Source organism: Sorex araneus, chromosome 11 (assembly GCF_027595985.1).
Source record: "Sorex araneus isolate mSorAra2 chromosome 11, mSorAra2.pri, whole genome shotgun sequence".
NCBI classification, from domain to species: Eukaryota; Metazoa; Chordata; class Mammalia; order Eulipotyphla; family Soricidae; genus Sorex; species Sorex araneus.
The window spans coordinates 23,572,438-23,592,896 of NC_073312.1; the positions used below are offsets into that span (position 1 = coordinate 23,572,438).

The 20,459-nt window shown below is 57.2% G+C and overlaps 2 protein-coding genes across 2 annotated transcripts; both read left to right on the top strand.

The window, feature by feature from the left end:
* The first annotated feature begins 1,148 nt into the window (after positions 1-1,148).
* LOC129399387 (calcium homeostasis modulator protein 2-like) lies at positions 1,149-8,042 on the top strand. The gene is made up of 4 exons (XM_055119204.1): positions 1,149-1,161; positions 4,205-4,290; positions 4,665-5,153; positions 7,632-8,042. The coding sequence occupies exons 1-4, from the start codon at positions 1,149-1,151 to the stop codon at positions 8,040-8,042; spliced, it is 999 nt and encodes a 332-aa protein (XP_054975179.1).
* A 5,568-nt stretch (positions 8,043-13,610) lies between these two features.
* Positions 13,611-17,065, top strand: LOC129399388 (calcium homeostasis modulator protein 2-like). The gene is made up of 3 exons (XM_055119205.1): positions 13,611-13,765; positions 13,816-14,140; positions 16,568-17,065. Exons 1-3 carry the CDS (start codon positions 13,611-13,613, stop codon positions 17,063-17,065), a joined length of 978 nt encoding a protein of 325 aa, XP_054975180.1.
* Positions 17,066-20,459: the final 3,394 nt, after the last annotated feature.

Genomic DNA, 20,459 nt, shown 5'->3' on the forward strand with positions numbered 1-20,459 from the left:
GTCATCCCCTACCCTGCAGGGTTCGTGTAGCACCACATCCCTCAGGCCTTAAGGCTAAACTGTGAGCCAGGTTAGCTAAAGTAGTACAGTGACCCGGGTTCAACACACACACACAAACACACACACAAACACACACACAAGCACACACACACATGAAGCTATAGTAGAGGGGAGCGTGAGCAGCCCAAGAGATGGGTGTGGAGACAGAGGAATGGGATTCCGTACTCCGAGCTGTACAGCGAAAATGGAGGGACACCCACCCCAGGAGTTTTGAGACAAGCATGAGTTAATTTTCCTATAAGATAGTGAGGGTGAGGAGGAAGCAGGCATGTAGGGGCTCCCAGTGGGTCTCTGAAGGCTTCCCCGAGGTGGCATGGGACTGAGCTTCTCTGTCTGAGAGAGACTTGGAGGCTAAGATGTGGAAGGAGGCCCTGGGGTGGGGGGAGAGGAAGGCAGCAGGGGTCTGCAAAGTCTAAGCATAGAGCAGGTGCTAGAGTGAGGGCAGAGGGATGGAATCCCGCTGGGAATGCTGGTTTCTCCTTCAGGGGCAGAATTTGCAGCCGGGCGATGCAGAGCCGGCTGGCTGGGGGTGCTGAGGGCCAGCTTCAGCCCAGCCACTTCGGACCCCCTCAGCTTTCCGTGACCGGCCCTCTGTCTCAGCTATTAGGGTGGCTGCTCATCTGCACAGTGGCCATGGTGGTGTTCCTGATCAAGTGCCTCAAGTCCTGCTGCTCGAAGCTCAGCTACCACCAAGAGGCCTACAGGGCCCGCTACCTCGCCAATGAGGAGCAGCTCTTGCGACGCACGGCCGAGGCGCACTCGCTCGCACTGGCGGCCAACAACGTGAAGCAGTTCCTCGGCTTCGTGGCATTCGACGAGAGGGAAAAGGAGCTGATGGCCAAGTTTCCAAAGCAAGGCACACAGTTGATTGTACCGTGGGAAAAAATCACTGGCAGCTCCCAGTACCAGGAGATGCAGGGCATCCCCCTCTACAGCCTCCTGCACAAGTGGGCCAACAGGCAGTTTCTCATCGACAAGGATTTCAATATGACCCTACTTCCCCACCCTCAGCCCCAACTTGCTGACAGCCCAACCTACGACCATTGACGCACCACCCTTTCTCCCAAACCACTGGCTCTGGAGGAAGAATGAGGTTCAGAGGTATGGGGTGTGGAAGACAGGGCAGCGGACCTGGCCGCCCCTGAAGGACAGACCTGTGGGCCTGATGGAACGCCCGCAGTATGGGGCAATGGCTCGCCAGGCTGAGCTCAGGCTTCGCAGGCAGGAGCCCTGGATGCAACCCCAGCCGCAAGTTTGCACAAAGATCACCTGGGAGTGACTCCCGAGCACAGCCCCAAGCAGAACCCCGGTAGCCAAAAACCTCCAGAACCCAACTGCCGCCATGCTCAGGGCCCCTCTCCACACACTCGGACGAGCCTAACCCTAGTGGGAACTGGCAGGAAAACCCAGGTATGCGGGAACCTGTGACACAGATCTCTAAGCGTGCTCCAATCGGAAATGGGACTCCTCCCCCAGCTCCCCAGTTTTCCAGTAGCTTGGCAGTGACACCCACCAACTGAACTGCCCCCGTCCCCGCCACTTGCCATGTAATCTCATCAATGGCCAAGACCCAGAGACTACAGACTACAGACTCTCTCCTGGAAGAGAGAGTCGCCGAATTTCCTAATGTGGTCCAAGACCTCTTATACTCTAACTCACTTATATACCAAAAGTAGCACACATTTGTTTGGTTTTAACATACTTGCTTGTATTCTTTTATATTCGGACTTAAATGGCTCCAGAATGAAATACAACAAACTTCATACACACTCTTCTTGTGGTGGGAAGGTAACTCGGTGGTGGGATTGGTCTTTGAATATTATCTGCAATAAACTATTGTGAACTAGTTTATGAAAATAAAATATCTAAAAATTGTAAAATAAATAAATAAATAAGCAAACACTGGCTGGAGAGATAGTACAGCGGGCACGGCTCTAAGATTAGCGTGTGGCTGGCCTGGGTTTGACACCCTGGACCACATATGCCAGGGGTGACCCCTGAGCCAAAAGAAGGCAAGGAGTCTGCTGGGTGTGGGCAAAAAACCAAAAGATAACACCCTGCTCCAACTTCTTTCACTGACGCCCTCAGAGCTCAGGGTCCCACATGCTGAAGTTCCCCTCCCAGCACTCCTGAGATCTGGGCTCTACTTTTCCTTTGGTTTCTTTGAGGGGGGAAGAGGCTGCACCAGTGGTGCTCAGGGTTTACTTCTGGCTTGGTGCTCAGGGGAGGCTCCAGGAGATGCTTGTGGAATCCTGCAGGGTGAGCAGCACTGAGGACCGGACCCCAGGACTCCTGCAGAACCAGTGCTCCATTTCTTCCAGCCATCACACAGCTCCCAGGCCCCAGAGTGCTGGCTTTTGTTTGTTTTCCGTCCACCCTAGATTTTTTTTTGTTGTTTTGTTTTTCATCTTCGGGCTTCACCTAGCATGGCCAAGGGCTTACCCTGGCTCTGTGTTCAGGGATGACTCCTGGCAGGTTGGCCCCATGCAAGACAAGTGTCCTACCCGCTGTACAGCCCCCTCCACCGAGGTCTGAAGCAGCACCCGAGTTATCTTACCCGAGTTAGCTGACCTGAGAGTCAGCCCTGCAGGCAGCAGATTCCCCAATCCCTCCCTCCTGCCTCCTGCTCCCAGCTCCTCCCCACCCCTTGACCTGGAGATTCCCACTCTGGGGGCTGACATCCTCTTTCCGGACTGAAACTTTCTGAAGTCATCAGGCTCCAGCACAGAAGCAAAGCAGGAAGGCGGAGGGCAGCGCCTGCAGCCCCCACCCCAGCGAGCCTCTTGTCCTGGAGCCCAGAGAGGAGAAAGCCGCTTGCCTGAGCCCCGCAGCTGCTCCGGGTAAGCAAGGCGCCAGCCCTGGGTGTGAGTTTCCCCGGGCAGAGTGGGGCTGGTCCCCACTCCCGTCTCCTAATCTCCCATCCCTCCTGTCGTTGTTGGCATAGTCTGGGGGTTCCCCTCCCTGGCCCGGCTGTAGGCTCAGAAGGCGGCCTGGTCACCCCCATCATGGCCAGAACTCTGGAGCCCTATTTGGGCACTTTGCACCCAGAGTCTGCGCTCACGGGAACCTTAAAGCCAAGAAGGGCAGAGGCAGAGAGAGGGCTGGGCGCCTGCTCCCACGTCCCCACAAACTCCCTTCCTGGGGAGCAGGAATATGCCAGGATCCCTCCAGGTGAGGGTCAGATCTCTCCCCTCGCCTCTCCTCTCCTCTCCCCCGCTCACCCCGACCCCTAGCTCCTGGTACCCAGCAACCTTGGCATGGAAGTCTTGACAGCTTGCAGAAGGGGCACATTAGAGGGGGGCCCCATGGGGTGATACTGGGCAGATGTCCTACTTGTCTGCTGCCCGCACCCCTCACGCAAACCAAGCCCCTGCCTGAGGACTGTGGCTTTAGCTCACAGAGATGGAGAGAATGATGGGGAGACAGGCCACACCCTGGGCCCGGGTCAGCTGTATGGGTGGTTCCTGGGGAGTGAACCCCAGAGAACCCTGTGTCCTGGGCACAGACTTCCTGTCACTGGCAGGCTGGCGGGCCTGTGCTCAGGGTCCAGTGCTCAGGGCTGCCGATTTGGGAAGAGTAATTGGAGGAGAGAAGGTTCCTTAGGGCCTACGGGTGAGCAGAGACTAGGAGATGGAAAATTCACTTCACCTCACCACCCAAGGCTCCTGAGATGCTGCTCAAACGTCCTGCCGGGCACCTCCATGTTTGCAGTTTGCAGGGGAGGGCGCTGAACCCAGTCTTCACAGGGAAGAGGCCTGAGCTCTGCCTTGGGCCACATCCCCCACCCCAGGCTCCAGAACTTCCTGGGAGTATTTCCTGTTCTTCACAATGGGGAGCATGACCCCTTCCGCCCACTCTGACAGTCTCGCTGGAGCCCCGGCAGGAGAGAGATGCGGGGGCCATGGCCAGGCCTCTGCACTCCCTCCCTGGCCCTCCCGCCTCCCTGAGAGGACAGGGGCCCAGAGGAGATGCCCCAGTGGGCGGGAGCCCGGAGCCACCTGAGGCCCCCAGGAGGGCAATGGTGCCCGGGACTCTCCCCAGTGCCACTCCACAGCACAGGGTCACCTCCCCCCATCGGGGGTGCAGGTCCCCTCCCACATCAGGACACTGGCCCAACAGACCACTGCCCGGACCCAACCCGCAGTCCGAAGGGAAGTGAGCGTCCTGTCGCTGCTGGCAGGCCACGGGGCCCTCCTTAGCCCCCAGGAAGAAGCTGGTGGAAGCCAGGAGGTCTGAGCATCCAACGAGGAGGACCCACAGCTCTGCCCCTGAGAGGCCACCCTGGGGCCACTGCCCCTTCTCCGCGAGTCTGGGGGCTGACAGCCCACCGAGGGGTCCCAAGGATGAGGAATGATGGCTGAGTAGGATGTGGGCCACCATCACTGCCCCCTTGTCAGCCTGACCCCAGGGGCTGTCCCTGGGGGTTGGGTTCAGAGCAATATTCTTCTGTCCTCTGCTGTCCTACAGGAGGTGCCCAGCCGCCACCGGAGTGACCAGCCCGGCCCTGCTGCAAGGTGCCTGCCAGCCCACACTTCCTTCTCGTGCAGCCCCTGCCCTGACACCATGGCTAACCCCATCACCCACTTCCTTTCGCGCATTTTCAGGAGCAAGGATTTGGTGACATTAAATGGGCTGGTGGCTCTGGGCACCACGGGGGCCAGGAGCTCTTCTCCTTGTTGGCCTTCCAGTGCCTGTGCTCACCAGTTCAGAACTTCTGGTATGGGTTAACGGCCACTTTGGGGCCCTCCTTGTTTCTCTTCTTCATCAGCATCATCCTCAACAACCAAACCAGGAACCAGGTGGACTGGTGCCGATGCTTCAGGACCAAGCAATGCCCAGGCATCCTATATTCGATCGTGGGCCGCGCAGCCGTGGCCCCCCTCACCTGGTCTTTCATCTCCCTGCTGCTCGGGGACGCAAACGTCTGTGCATTCAGCGAGTTTGTGGACCCGTCCTCGCTCACGGCTGAGAACGAGAGCTTCCCTCTCTCCCACGCCATGCAGATCCTGGCCAGGTTCCCTTGTGGGGAGAGCCCTGACAACCTGTCCGGCTTCCGGGAGGAGGTGAGACGCAGGCTCAAATTTGAGTCTCAGGTAAGGCTGTGCTGAGGGATGCTCATCCCTTCCCTGGGAGGTGGCGGGTGGCTCAGTGCCCATCCAGTTCCTGGGTTCCCGTAATCAGTGGCAACCATTAAGCAAGATTCTTAGTTAAGAACCATTAAGTTAAGAACCATTAAGAATCATTTTCTTGGGGCTGAAGCAATAGCACAGAGATAGGGCGTTTGCCTTGCACACGGCCGATGGGGGTTCGAATCCCAGCATCCCATATGGTCCCCGAGCCCTGCCAGGAATAATTCCTGAGTGCATGAGCCAGGAGTAACCCCTGTGCATTGCCGGATGTGACCCCCCCAAAAAAAAACAAACAGAATTGGGACTGGAGTGATAGCACAGCGGGTAGGGCATTGGCCTTCCATGCAGCCGACCAGGGTTTGATTCCCAGCATCCTGTAGGGTCCCCTGAGCACCACCAGGTTAATTCAGGAGCGCATAGCCAAGAGTGACCCCTGTGTATCGCCAGGTGTGACGCCAAACAGAAAAAAAAAAAAAGAATCATTTTCCCATTTCAAATAAGAGAGTTTTGTTCATTTTTGCAGTGCTGGGGGTGGAACCCGGACTCACACTGCAAGGAAAGTGCTCTATTGCCAAGTCTTTTCCCAGCCCCTCCAGATAAGAATTTAGATGTATTGGGTCTTGGTGAACCTCAGAAGACCCCATGAATGCTTAAAACTTAACTCCAATCGTTTTAGTTAGGGAAGGGAGAGAGAGGAAGAGGGAGGGAAACAGCCAGGGTTTCAAAGGGAACAGGAGCAGAGGGGAGAGAGTGGGGGATGCCCCAAGGTAAAAGTGGATTTACATACTCAGGCTGGGATGCGGCTGCCCAGTCGGGGAGTCTCCCTGTTGGCTCACAAAGTGCCACAAACTGCCCCGGCTTGAGGTTTTCCATGCAGATAAGAGTCTGTAGTGGTGGCCAGAGTGGTAGTACAGCGGTGAGGGTGCTGGCCTTGCACACGGCAGACCTGAATTGGGCATCCCATATGGTCCCCAGGGCACCGCGGGTGTGACCCAAAAAGCAAAAGAGAAAACAGAACAAATTAGTCTGTGGTTAGGGTCTTGTCAAGGGCAGAGTTTGGGGGAGTCTTCTTGCAGCTCATCACAGCCCTAGTTCCTGCTGGCACCTCTCTCCTGGGCCACCACCTGTGCCAGCCGGGTCTCACGGGGCCCGTGTCTGCACCACAAAGGGGCCCTTTCCCGGGCCCTGGGCTCCAGTAGGGCCGGTGATGCTGCAGCTTTGAAGCAGCTCTCCAGCCTCTCATGCCCGCCCACAGTCTCCCCTGCCCGCGGGCCCCAGTCGGGCAGTGAGAAGTGAGGCATCTGACCCCACGTGCCGACACGGACAGGTCTGTCTGTGGCAGAAACCGCTGCTTTAGATCCCATCTTGGTCCTATTGCCTCTGAGAAATTCATCTCCTGCTCCCTCCTACCTTCACCTTGGCTTTGCTCAGAGGCAGCAGAGGGATAAATAAATTAATGAATGAAGGTCAGAGTAAAGGAAGGTGCCTGGTGAAGCCTGAAGGGACAGAGAGGAGGCCCGGGAGCGACAAGGAGTCACTGACCTAGTGTCGGGACATGGCAAGCACCAGTTGTGGCTGGGGACAGTAGAGGGGCCAGGGTGCAAGCCTGTTGTGCACCCAGCCCGATCTGGTTCAATCTGACACCACACGGTCCCTGAGCACAGCCAGGGACAGCCCTGGAGGCTCCCCAAGCATCACTGGGTGTGTCCCAGGCGTCACTGGGGAAAGTTGGTCATCCCCTACCCTGCAGGGTTCGGGCAGCACCACATCCCTCAGGCCTTAAGGCTAAACTGTGAGCCAGGTTAGCTGAAGTATCACCAGTGACCCAGGTTCAACACACACACACACACACACACACACACACACACACTCTCACACACACACACACTCTCACACACACACACACACACACACACACACACACGAAGCTACAGTAGAGGAGAGCGTGAGCAGCCCAAGAGATGGGTGTGGAGACACAGGAATGGGATTCCGTTGCTCAGAGCTGTACAGGGCCAAATAGAGGGACACCCACCCCAGGAGTCTTTGAGACAAGCATGATGTAATTTTCCTATAAGATAATGATGGTGAGGAGGAAGCAGGCATGTAGGCTCTCCCAGAGGGTCTCTGAAGGCTTCCCCGAGGTGGCATGGGACTGAGCCTCTCTGTCTGAGCCAGACTTGGAGGCTGAGATGTGGAAGGAGGCCCTGGGGGTGGGGTGGAGAGGAAGGCAGCAGGGGTCTGCAAAGTCTAAGCACAGAGCAAGTGCCAGAGTGAGGGCAGAGGGATGGAATCCCGCTGGGAACGCTGGTTTCTCCGTCAGGGGCAGAATTTGCAGCTGGGCGATGCAGAGCCGGCTGGCTGGGGGTGCTGAGGGCCAATCCACCCCAGCCGCTCCGGACCCCCTCAGCTGCCCCTTTCCCTGACCGGCCCTCTGTGTCTCAGCTATTAGGGTTGCTGCTCATCTGCACAGTGGCCGTGGTGGTGTTCCTGATCAAGTGCCCCAAGGCCTGCTGCTCGAAGCTCGGCTACCACCAGGAGGCCTATAAGGCCCGCTACCTCGCCAAGGAGGAGCAGCTCTTGCGACACACGGCCGAGGCGCACTCGCTCACGCTGGCGGCCAACAACATGAAGCAGTTCTTCGGCTTCATGGCGCTCAGCCAGAGGGACCAGGTACTAATGGCCAAGTTCCCAAAACAAGGTACAGAGCGGAGTCTACCGTGGGACAAAATCACTGGCAGCTCCGAGTACCAGGAGATGCTGCACATCCCCCTCTACAGCCGCCTGCACAAGTGGGCCTTCTGTCAGCCTGACATCGACGAGGAATTCAATATGACCCTACTTCCCGACACGTAGCCTCATCTTGCTGCCAGCCCACCCCCCGACCCTTGCAGCACCACCCTTTCTCCCAAACTACCGGCTGTGGAGGAAGAATGAGGTTCAGCAGTTTGGCGTGTGGAGGAGAGGACATCGGACCTGGCTGCCCCTGAAGGACAGGCCTGTGGACCTGAAGATACGCCCTCAGTATGGGGCAATGGCTCGCCAGGCTGAGCTCAGCTCACAGGCAGGAGCCCTGGATGCAACCCCAGCCCCGAGTTTTTCCAAGCATCACCCGGGAGTGACTCCTGAGCACAGCCCCAAGCAGAACACCAGCAGCTGAAAACCTTCAGAACCCAACTGCCGCCATGCTCAAGGCCTCTCTCCACACACTCAGAAGAGCCTAACCCTAGTGCGAACTGGCAGGAAAACCCAGGTATGCGGGAACCCGTGACAAAGATCTCTAAGTGTGCTTGAATCAGAAATGGGACTCCTCCCCCCAGCTCCCCAGTTTTCCAGTAGCTTGGCAGTGACACCCGCAAACTGCACCCCGCCCCCACCCCCACCATGCGCCATGTAATCTCATCAATGGCCAAGACCCAGAGACTACAGACTAAAGCTCCTGGAAGAGAGTATCACTGAACTTCCTAATGCGGTCGCACAACCTCTTATACTCTAATCCACTTATATACCAAAGTAGCACACATATGCTTGGTTATAACATACTTGCTTGTGTTCTTTTATATTCGAGCTTAAATGGCTCAGAATGAAATACAACGGCCTTCATACACTTTCCTATTGTGGTGGGAATGTGCTCGATAGTGGAATTGGTCTTTCAATATTATCTGCAATGAACTATTATAAACTAGTTTATGAAAATATAATATATAAAAATTATAAAATAAATAAGCACTGGCAGAAGAAATACTAAAACAGGTATGGCTCATGCCTTGCAGTGACTTACGTGGGGCACTCTGATCCGGGCACCACATTCCCCAGGGATGATCCTTGAGAAAAGATAAAAAAGGTAAGGAGACAGCTGTCGGGGGGCAAAAAACAAAAAAACAACACCTTGCTCCAAATCCACCCACTGACGCCCTCCTGTCCCAGGGTTCCCATATTCTGAAGTTCCTACGCAAAAGTCCTAAGATTTGGGCTCTACTTTTGGTTTCATCAGTTTGGGGGGGGGGAGGCTGCACCAGTGACACTCAGGGTTTGCATGCAGTTTGGTGCTGAGGGGTGGCTCCGGGAGATGCCGTAGGACCAGGCAGAGTGAATAGCGCTTAGGACCGGATCCCAGGACTCCTGCAGAACCTGCCCCCCAGTTCATCCAGAAAACACATCTCCAGACCCTTAGGTGCTGGTTTTTGTTTATTTTCCCTCTACCTAAGATTTTCCTTTTTGGAGGCTGGAGCAATTGCACAGTGGGTAGGGCGTTTGCCTTGCACGCGGCTGACCCGGTTCAATTCCCAGCATCCCATATGGTCCCCCGAGCACTGCCAGGAGTGATGCCTGAATGCAGAGCCAGGAGTAACCTCTGATCATTGCTGGGTATGACCCAAAAAGTGAAAAACAAAAATATTTTGCTATTTTTTTTCTTAGTTATGAGACCTGAGGACACCTACTTCTGCGAAAGAGTTACTCCTGGGTCTGTGCTCAGGGCTGACTACTGCTGAGGCTCAGGGAACTCTATATGATGCCAGGGGTTTGGGCCCCTCAGTGCCCCTGTGCAAGACAAGTGACCACCTGCTGTATTATCTCTTGGATCGCTCCACCTGAGGTCTAAAGCCATATCAGAGTTAGCTGGAAAAGGGGTGCGACCTGCTGGGAAGATGAGTCAGGCAGGGCAGGAGGGGGAGAGGTGATCCCTCCTTCCCCAGCCTGGGCAGCTCTGCACGGTGGGGGGAGCCTCTCAGGGTGGCTGGGCCTGGGCCTGACCTGCTGAGATCTTATAGTACAATCTGCAGAGTCCCCCCCCTTCTCATCTGCAGTGAACTATTGTGAAATATTTTATAAAAATAAAATATATAAAAATTGTAAAATCAATCAATCAATAAGCACTGGCTGGAGAGATAGTACAGCGGGCAGGGCTCTTACCTTAGCATGTGGCTGACCTGGGTTTGACACTCTGAATCACATATGCCAGGGGTGATCCCTGAGTTCAAAAAAAGGCAAGGAGTCAGCTGGGTGTGGGCGAAAAAAAAAAAAAAACACCCTGCTCCAACTTCTTTCTCTGACGCCCTCAGAGCTCAGGGTCCCCACATGCTGAAGTTCCCCTCCCAACACTCCTGAGATCTGGGCTCTACTTTTGGCTTGGTTACTTTGAGGGGGGTAGGCTTCACCAGTGGTGCTCAGGGGTGACTCTGGGAGATGCTTGTGGAATCCTGCAAGGTGAGCAGCTCTGAGGACCAGACCCCAGGACTCCTGCAGAACCTGCCCCCCAGTTCATCCAGAAATCTAGTCTCCCAGACCCTTAGGTGCTGGTTTTTGTTTGTTTTCCCTCCAACTAAGATTTTGCTTTTTGGAGGCTGGAGCAATTGCACGGTGGGTAGGGCGTTTGCCTTGCGCTCGACTGACCCGGGTTCAATTCCCAGCATCAGATATGGTCTCCTGAGCACTGTCAGGAGTGATTCCTGAATGCAGAGCCAAGAGTAACCCCTGAGTAACCCCTGATCATTGCTGGGTATGACCCAAAAAGTAAAAAACAAACAAATAAAAATGATTTTGCCTATTTTCTTCTTAATTATGAGACCTGATCACACCTAGTTCTGCTAAAGCCTTACTCCTGGCTCTGTGCTCAGAGCTGACTTCTGCTGAGGCTCAGGGGACTCTATATGATGCCAGGGGTTGGGCCCCTCAGTGCCCCTGTGCAAGACAAGTGCCCACCTGCTGTATTATCTCTTGGGTTCCTCCACCTGAGGTCTAAAGCAACCCCAGAGTTAGCTGGAACAGGGGTGCGACCTGCTGGGAAGATGAGTGAGGCAGGGCAGGAGGGGGAGAGGTGATCCCTCCCTCCCCAGCCTGGGCAGCTCTGCACGGTGGGGGGAGCCTCTCAGGGTGGCTGGGCCTGGCCCTGACCTGCTGAGATCTGCAGGGAGGAGAGTCTCGCCGGCTGCTTTAGGGGCTGAGGCAGAGGCACCAGTCAGGTGGGGCCCTGCTCACCCAGACAGGACACCCAACTCCACCCAGGCTGTTCCCTCCAGCCCCCGCCGGCCTCCCAAGGAAGGTGGTGGGGGAGGGCGAGACCGCCACCTACCTCAGGACCCTGGCTGTGAGCAGCTTCCCTTCCGGAAGGTGTTGGTGATACAGTTCTGTGTGCGACGGGCTGTGCTGGGAGACGTGTGGGTGCTGGGCCAAACCCACCACGGACGGCCCCAGGCTGACAGCAGAGAGACCCGAGGCCATAAACACAGTAGTCCTGACCCAGCCCAGGGCCGCCACCTGCCCAGGGACCCCAACTGGGACAAGGACCTGAGGAGCTTTCATTCCTGGGGCCCAGCAGGGTAATGAGGCCTTGGCAGGCTGGAAAGACTGAGGGAACACAACCAAGATGCGGCTTGCTGGGAAGATGATTCAGGCAGGGCAGGAGGGGGAGAGGTGATCCCTCCCTCCCCAGCCAGGGCAGCTCTGCACCGTGGGGGGAGCCTCTCAGGGTGGCTGGGCCTGGCCCTGACCTGCTGAGATCTTACAGTGTAATCTGCAGAGTCCCCCCCCACACACCCCTGCTCCCCACCCTCTGTCCTGCCAATTACCCAACTTGGGGCTGACATGCGCGTCATCAATCAGCTAACCCTCATCTTTACTGGAGCAAAACTTTCTGAAGCCACCCAGCTCGGGCACAGAAGCAAAGCAGGAAGGCAAAGGGTGTCGCGGGAGGCCTCCACACCCCGGGCCGCCTACCTGGAGCTCTGGGTAAGCAAGGCGCCTACCCTGCGGTGTGACTTGAAGCAGAGCAGAGTCGGGCCAGTCTTCACTCCCACCCCTCCTGGTTTTGTTGGAGAAATCTGGGGATACCCCTCACTGGTGTGGGCTGTGCTCTCAGAGGAGGACCTGGTCCCTCCGCAGTGACCCCCACCAGTGGCCAGGCCTCTGGAACCCTACTTGGGAACTTTGCACCCAAAGTCTGCACTCACGGGAGCCTTCAAGCCAAGAAGGGCTGAGGTGGAGCGAGGGGCCATGCGGGCACCAGCCCAGCATCCCCTCAACTCCTTTCTCTGGGAGAGAGACCAATCCACGCTCCCCCTGGGTGGGGGTCAGATCTCTCCCCTGCAGCAAGCCAGTTCCGCCCTGACCCATCGGGTAGTCTTGGCGGTAAGCAGACGGGGCACAGGTGTAGAGAGGGGTCCGCGTGGGGCACCTCTGGGCGATGCCCCACCTGTCTGCTCTCCCCACCCCACAACCTGAGGACTTCGGCTTTAGCTCACAGAGTTGGAGAGACAGATGTGGAGACAGGCCACACCCAGGCCCCTACTCAGCTGTGTGGACGGTGCCAGGGGAGTGAACCCCAGAGAACCCTGTGTCCTGGGGCCCAGATTTCCTGTCGCTGGCAGGCTGGGGGGCCTGGGCTCAGGGTCCGGTGCTCAGGGCTGCCAAGTTGGAAAGAGAAATTGGGGGAGAGAAGGTTCCTTAGGGCCTAAGGGTGAGCAAAAAGTAAGTTCAGCAGAGACTGGTGAGATGGAAAATTCACTTCACCTCACCAGCCAAGGCTCCTGAGATGCTGCTCCAAAGTCCTGCCGGGCACCTCCATGTTTGCACTTTGCAGGGAAGGGCGCTGAACCCAGTCTTCACAGGAAAGAGGCCTGAGCTCTGCCTTGGGCCACATCCCCCACCCCAGGCTCCAGAACTTCCTGGGGGCATTTCCTGCTCTTCACAATGGGGAGCATGACCCCTTCGCCCACTCTGACAGTCACTCTGGAGCCCCGGCAGGAGAGAGATGGCGGGCCATGGCCAGGCCTCTGCACTCCGTCCCTGGCCCTCCCGCCTCCCTGAGAGGACAGGGGCCCAGAGGAGATGCCCCAGTGGGCGGGAGCCCGGAGCCCACCTGAGGCCCCCAGGAGGGTGATGGTGCCCGGGACTCTCCCTAGCGCTACTCCACAGCACAGGGATACTTTCCACCATCGGGGGCGCAGGTACCCCTCCCACATCAGGACACTGGCCCAACAGACCACTGCCCGGACCCAACCCGCAGTCCGAAGGGAAGTGAGCGTCCTGTCGCTGCTGGCAGGCCACGGGGCCCTCCTCAGCCCCCAGGAAGAAGCTGGTGGAAGCCAGGAGGTCTGAGCATCCGAGGAGAAGGGCCCACAGCTCTGCCCCTGAGAGGCCACCCTGGGGCCACTGCCCCTTCTCCGCGAGTCTGGGGGCTGACAGCCCACTGAGGGGTCCCCAGGATGAGGAATGATGGCTGAGTAGGATGCGGGCCACCATCACTGCCCCCTTGTCAGCCTGACCCCAGGAGCTGTCCCTGATGTCAGGTTCAGAGCAGACATTCTTCTACCTCCTGCTGTCCTACAGGAGGTGCCCAGCTGCCACCGGAGTGACCAGCCCAGCCCTGCTGCAAGGTGCCTGCCAGCCCGCACTTCCTCCTCGTGCAGCCCCTCCCCTGACACCATGGCTAACCCCATCTCCCGCTTCCTGTCGCTCATTTTCAGGAGCAAGGATTTGGTGACATTAAATGGGCTGGTGGCTCTGGGCACCATGGGTGGCCAGGAGCTCTTCTACTTGTTGGCCGTCCAGTGCCCTTGTGAACGAGTTCAGAACTGCCAGTATGGGCTGATGGCCACCTGTGGCCCGCCTAATTGCTCTTCTTCATCAGCATCATCCTCAACAACCAAACCAGGAACCTGGTGGACGGGTGCCGGTGCTTCAGGACCAAGAAATGCCCAGGCATCCTATATTCTATCGTGGGCCGCGCAGCCGTGGCCCCCCTCACGTGGTTGGTCATCTCCCTGCTGCGCGGGGACGCCTACGTCTGCGCATTCAGCGAGTTTGTGGACCCGTCCTCGCTCACGGCTGAGAACGAGAGCTTCCCTCTCTCCCACACCACGCAGATCCTGGCCAGGTTCCCTTGCAGGGAGAGCCCTGACAACCTGTCTGGGTTCCGGGAGGAGGTGAGCCGCAGGCTCAAGTTTGAGTCTCAGGTAAGGCTGTGCTGAGGGATGCTCATCCCTTCCCTGGGAGGTGGTGGGGTGCTCAGTGTCCATCCAGATCCTGGGTTCCCGTAATCAGTGGCAACCATTAAGCAAGATTCTTAGTGTGGGAAGAATCATTTTCTTGGGGCTGGAGCAATAGCACAGAGATAGGGCGTTTGCCTTGCACACAGCCGACGGGGGTTCGAATCCCAGCATCCCATATGGTCCCCTGACCCCTGCTAGGAATAATTCCTGAGTGCATGAGCCGGGAGTAACCCCTGTGCATTGCCGGATGTGACCCCCCCAAAAAAAACCAAACAGAATCGGGGCTGGAGATATAGCACAGCGGGTAGGGCTTTTGCCTTGCATGCAGCCGACCTGGGTATGATTCCCAGCATCCTGTATGGTCCCCTGAGCAACACCAGGTTAATTCATGAGTGCAGAGCCAAGAGTGACCCCTGTGTATCGCCAGGTGTGACGCCAAAAAGAAAAAAAAAAGAATCATTTTCCCATTTCAAATAAGAGAGTTTTGTTCATTTTTGCAGTGCTGGGGGTGGAACCCGGACTCACACATGCAAGGAAAGTGCTCTATTGCCAAAGTCTTTTCCCAGCCCCTCCAGATAAGAATTTTGATGTATTGAGTTTTGGTGAAACCTAGCAGACCCCATGAATGCTTAAAACTTAACTCCAATCGTTTTAGTTAGGGAAGGGAGAGAGAGGAAGAGGGAGGGAAACAGCCAGGGTTTCAAAGGGAACAGGAGCAGAGAGGAGAGTTGGGGGATGCCCCAAGGTAAAAGCGGATTTACACACTCAGGCTGGGATGCGATGCGGCTGCCCAGTCCGGGAAGCTCCCTGCTGGCTCACTAATTGCCACAAACTGCCCGGCTTGAGGTTTTCCATGCAGATAAGAGTCTCTTGTGGGGGGCCAGAGTGTTAGTACAGCGGTGAGGGTGCTGGCCTTACACACGGCAGACCTGAATTGGGCATCCCATATGGTCCCCAGGGCACCGCGGGTGTGACCCAAAAAGCAAAAGAGAAAACAGAACAAATTAGTCTGTGGTTAGGGTCTTGTCAAGGGCAGAGGTTGGGGGAGTCTTCTTGCAGCTCACCACAGCCCTAGTTCCTGCTGGCACCTCTCTCCTGGGCCACCACCTGTGCCAGCCGGGTCTCACGGGGCCTGTGTCTGCACCACAAAGGGGCCCTTTCCCGGGCCCTGGGCTCTGGTAGGGCTGGTGATGCTGCAGCTTTGGAGCAGCTCTCCAGCCTCTCATGCCCACCCACAGTCTCCCCTGCACACGGGCCCCAGTCGGGCAGTGAGAAGTGAGGCATCTGACCCCACCTGCCGACACGGACAGGTCTGTCTGTGGCAGAAACCGCTGCTTTAGATCCCATCTTGGTCCTACTGCCTCTGAGAAATTCGTCTCCTGCTCCCTCCTACCTTCACCTTGGCTTTGCTCCAAGGCAGCAGAGGGATAAATAAATAAATAAATGAATGAAGGGCAGAGTAAAGGAAGGTGCCTGGTGGAGCCTGAAGGGGCAGAGAGGAGGCCGGGGAGCGACAAGGAGGCACTGACCTAGTGTCAGGACATGGCAAACACCAGTTGGGGCTGGGGACAGTAGAGGGGCCAGGGTGCAAGCCTGGTGTGCACCCAGCCCCATCTGGTTCAATCTGGCACCACACGGTCCCTGAGAACAGTCAGGGAGAGCCCTGGAGGCTACCAAGCATCACTGGGTATATCCCTTTCCCACTGGGGAAACTTGGTCATCCCCTACCCTGCAGGGTTCGGGCAGCACCACATCCCTCAGGCCTTAACGCTAAACTGTGAGCCAGGTTAGCTGAAGTATCACCAGTGACCCAGGTTCAACACACACACACACACACACACACACACACACACACACACACACACACACACACGAAGCTAAAGTAGAGGGGAGCGCGAGCATCCCAAGAGATGGGTGTGGAGACACAGGAATGGGATTCCATTGCTCAGAGCTGTACAGGGCCAAATGGAGGGACACCCACCCCAGGGAGCCTTTGAGACAAGCATGAGGTAATTTTCCTATAAGATAGTTAGGGTGAGGAGGAAGCAGGCATGTAGGGGCTCCCAGCGGGTCTCTGAAAGCTTCCCTGAGATGGCATGGGACTGAGCCTCTCTGTCTGAGCCAGACTTGGAGGCTGAGATGTGGTAGGAGGCCCTGGGGTGGGGGGAGAGGAAGGCAGCAGGGGTCTGCAAAGTCTAAGCACAGAGCAGGTGCTAGAGTGAGGGCAGAGGGATGGAATCCCGCTGGGAATGCTGGTTTCTGCTTCAAGGGCAGAATTTGCAGCCGGGCGATGCAGAGCCGGCTGGCTGGGGTTGCTGAGGGCCAGCTCCACCCCGGCCACCTAGGACCCTCTCAGCTGCCACTTTCCCTGACCGGCCCTCTGTGTCTCAGCTATTAGGGTGGCTGCTCATCTGCACAGTGGCCATGGTGGTGTTCCTGATCAAGTGCCTCAAGGCCTGCTGCTCGAGGCTCGGCTACCACCAGGAGGACTACAGGGCCCGCTACCTCGCCAAGGAGGAGCAGCTCTTGCGACGCACGGCCGAGGTGCACTCGCTCGCACTGGCGGCCAACAACGTGAATAAGTTCTTTGGCTTCGTGGCGTTCGACGAGAGGGAAAAGGAGCTGATGGCCAAGTTTCCAAAGCAAGGCACACAGTTGATTGTACCGTGGGAAAAAATCACTGGTAGTTCCCAGTACCAGGAGATGCTGGGCATCCCCGTCTACAGCCGCCTGCACAAGTGGGCCAACAGGCAGTTTCTCATCGACAAGGATTTCAATATGACCCTACTTCCCCACCCTCAGCCCCAACTTGCTGCCAGCCCAACCTCCACTATTGAAGCACCACCCTTTCTCCCAAACCACTGGCTCTGGAGGAAGAATGAGGTATAGCGCTGTGGGGTGTGGAGGAGAGGGCAGCGCACCTGGCCGCCCCTGAAGGACAGGCCTGTGGGCCTGATGGAACACCTGCAGTATGGGGCAATGGCTCGCCAGGCTGAGCTCAGGCTTCACAGGCAGGAGCCCTGGATGCAACCCCAGCCCCAGGTTTGCCCAAAGATCACCCGGGAGTGACTCCCGAGCACAGCCCCAAGCAGAACCCCGGTAGCCAAAAACCTCCAGAACCCAACTGCCACCAAGCTCAGGGCCCCTCTCCACACACTCGGACGAGCCTAACCCTAGTGGGAACTGGCAGGAAAACCCACGTATGTGGAAACCTGTGACACAGATCTCTAAGCGTGCTCCAATCGGAAATGGGACTCCTCCCCCCAGCTCCCCAGTTTTCCAGTAGCTTGGCAGTGACACCCACAAACTGAACTGCCCCTGCCCCCCCCCATGCAATCTCATCAATGGCCGAGACCCAGAGACTACAGACTAAAGCTCCTGGAAGAGAGAGTCGCCGAATTTCCTAATGTGGTCCAAGACCTCTTATACTCTAACTCACTTATATACCAAAAGTAGCACACGTTTGTTTGGTTTTAACATACTTGCTTGTATTCTTTTATATTCGGACTTAAATGGCTCCAGAATGAAATACAACAAACTTCATACACACTCTTCTTGTGGTGGGAAGGTAACTCGGTGGTGGGATTGATCTTTGAATATTATCTGCAATAAACTATTGTGAACTAGTTTATGAAAATAAAATATCTAAAAACTGTAAAATAAATAAATAAATAAGCAAACACTGGCTGGAGAGATAGTACAGCGGGCAGGGCTCTAAGATTAGCGTGTGGCTCACCGGGGTTGGGCACCCTGGACCACATATGCCAGGGGTGACCCCTGAGCCAAAAAAAGGTAAGGAGTCAGCTGGGTGTGGGCAAAAAACCAAAATATAACACCCTGCTCCAACTTCTTTCACTGACGCCCTCAGAGCTCAGGGTCCCCACATGCTGAAGTTCCCCTCCCAGCACTCCTGAGATCTGGGCTCTACTTTTCCTTTGGTCACTTTGAGTGGGGAAGAGGCTGCACCAGTGGTGCTCAGGGTTTACTTCTGGCTTGGTGCTCAGGGGTGGCTCCGGGAGATGCTTGTGGAATCCTGCAGGGTGAGCAGCACTGAGGACCAGACCCCAGGACTCCTGCAGAACCTGTGCTCCATTTCTTCCAGCCATCACAGAGCTCCCAGGCCCCGGGATGCTAGTTTTTCTTTGTTTTTTTTCCATCCTAGATTTTTTTTTGTTTTGTTTTTCATCTTTGGGCTTCACCTAGCATGGCCCAGGGCTTACACTGGCTCTGTTTTCGGGGATGACTCCTTGCAGGCTCAGGAGATCATCTGTGGTGCCAGGGATTGAACCCTGGGTCGGCCCCATGCAAGACAAGGATCCTACCCGCTGTACAGCCCCCTCCACCGAGGTCTGAAGCAGCTCCCGAGTTAGCTGACCCGAGTTAGCTGACCTGAGAGTCAGCCCTGCAGGCAGCAGAGTGCCCAATCCCTCCCTCCTGCCCCCTGCTCCTAGCTCCTCCCCGCCCCTTGCCCTGCAGATTCCCACTGCGGGGGCTGACATCCTCTTTCCGGACTGAAACTTTCTGAAGTCATCAGGCTCCAGCACAGAAGCAAAGCAGGAAGGCGGAGGGCAGCGCCTGCAGCCCCCACCCCAGCGAGCCTCTTGTCCAGGAGCCCAGAGAGGACAAAGCCGCACGCCTGAGCCCCGCAGCTGCTCTGGGTAAGCAAGGCGCCAGCCCTGGGTGTGAATTTCCCCCGGGCAGAGTGGGGCTGGTCCCCACTCCCGTCTCCCAGTCTCCCATCCCTCCGGTCGTTGTTGGCAGAGTCTGGGGGTGCCCCTCCCTGGCCCGGCTGTAGTCTCAGAAGGCGGCCGGGTCCCTCCTCAGATCACCCGCCTCTTCATGGCCAGGACTCTGGAGCCCTATTTGGGCACTTTGCACCCAGAGTCTGTGCTCACGGGAACCTTAAAGCCAAGAAGGGCAGAGGCGAGAGAGGGCTGGCGCCTGCTCCCGCGTCCCCAGAAACTCCCTTCCTGGGGAGCAGGAAGGAGTCAGGATCCCTCCAGGTGGGGGTCAGATCTCTCCCCTCACCTCTCCTCTCCTCTCCCCGCTCGCCCTGACCCCTAGGTCCTGGTACCCAGCAACATTGGCCTGGAAGTCTTGACAGCTAGCAGAATGGGCACATGTAGAGGGGGGGGCCCTGGGGTGATACTGGGCAGATGCCCCACCTGTCTGCTGCCCGAAACCCTCACGCCAACCCAGCCCCTGCCTGAGGACTGTGGCTTTAACTCACAGAGATGGAGACAATGATGGGGAGACAAGTCACACCCTGGGCCCGGCTCAGCTCTGTGGGAATTGAACCTCATAGAACCCTGTGTCCTGGGCCCAGACTTCCTGTCACTGGCAGGCTGGGGGGCCTGTGCTCCGGGTCCAGTGCTCCGGGCTGCCGAGTTGGGAAGAGAAATTGGAGGAGAGAAATTTCCTTAGGGCCTACGGGTGAGCAAAGAATAAGGTCAGCAGAGACTGGCGAGATGGAAAATTCACTTCACCCCTCGACGCAAGGCTCCTGTGATGCTGCTCCAAAGTTCCTGCCCAGCACCTCCATGTTTGCAGTTTGCAGGGGAAGGCGCTGAACCCTGGTCTTCACAGGGAAGAGGGCTGAGCTCTGCCTTGGGCCACATCCCCTTCCCCAGACTCCAGAACTCCCTGGGAGCATTTCCTGCTCTTCACAATGGGGAGCATGACCCCTTCCGCCCACACTGACAGTCATCTGGAGCCCCGGCAGGAGAGAGATGCGGGGGCCATGGCCAGGCCTCTGCACTCCCTCCCTGGCCCTCCCGCCTCCCTGAGAGGACAGGGGCCCAGAGGAGATGCCCCAGTGGGCGGGAGCCCGGAGCCACCTGAGGCCCCAGGAGGGCAATGGTGCCCGGGACTCTCCCCAGCGCCACTCCACAGCACAGGGTCACCTCCCCCCATCGGGGGCACAGGTCCCCTCCCACATCAGGACACTGGCCCAACAGACCACTGCCCGGACCCAACCCGCAGTCCGAAGGGAAGTGAGCGTCCTGTCGCTGCTGGCAGGCCAAGGGGCCCTCCTCAGCCCCCAGGAAGAAGTTGGAAAAAGCCAGGAGGTTTGAGCATCCGAGGAGGAGGGCCCACAGCTCTGCCCCTGAGAGGCCACCCTGGGGCCACTGCCCCTTCTCCGCGAGTCTTAGGGCTGACAGCCCACGGAGGCGTCCCGAGGATGAGGAATGATGGCTGAGTAGGATGTGGGCCACCATCACTGCCCCCTTGTCAGCCTACCCCAGGGGCTTCCCGTGGGGATTGGGTTAAGAGCAACATTCTT

Coding starts and splice junctions, on each gene's coding strand:
- LOC129399387 (XM_055119204.1), top strand. Junction 4,291..4,664: donor AAGCTGGTGGAAGCCAGGAG/GTCTGAGCATCC, acceptor GCGCATTTTCAG/GAGCAAGGATTTGGTGACAT. Junction 5,154..7,631: donor GGCTCAAATTTGAGTCTCAG/GTAAGGCTGTGC, acceptor TCTGTGTCTCAG/CTATTAGGGTTGCTGCTCAT.
- LOC129399388 (XM_055119205.1), top strand. CDS start 13,611: ATGGCTAACCCCATCTCCCGCTTCCTGTCGCTCATTTTCAGGAGCAAG. Junction 13,766..13,815: donor GAACGAGTTCAGAACTGCCA/GTATGGGCTGAT, acceptor CTTCTTCATCAG/CATCATCCTCAACAACCAAA. Junction 14,141..16,567: donor GGCTCAAGTTTGAGTCTCAG/GTAAGGCTGTGC, acceptor TCTGTGTCTCAG/CTATTAGGGTGGCTGCTCAT.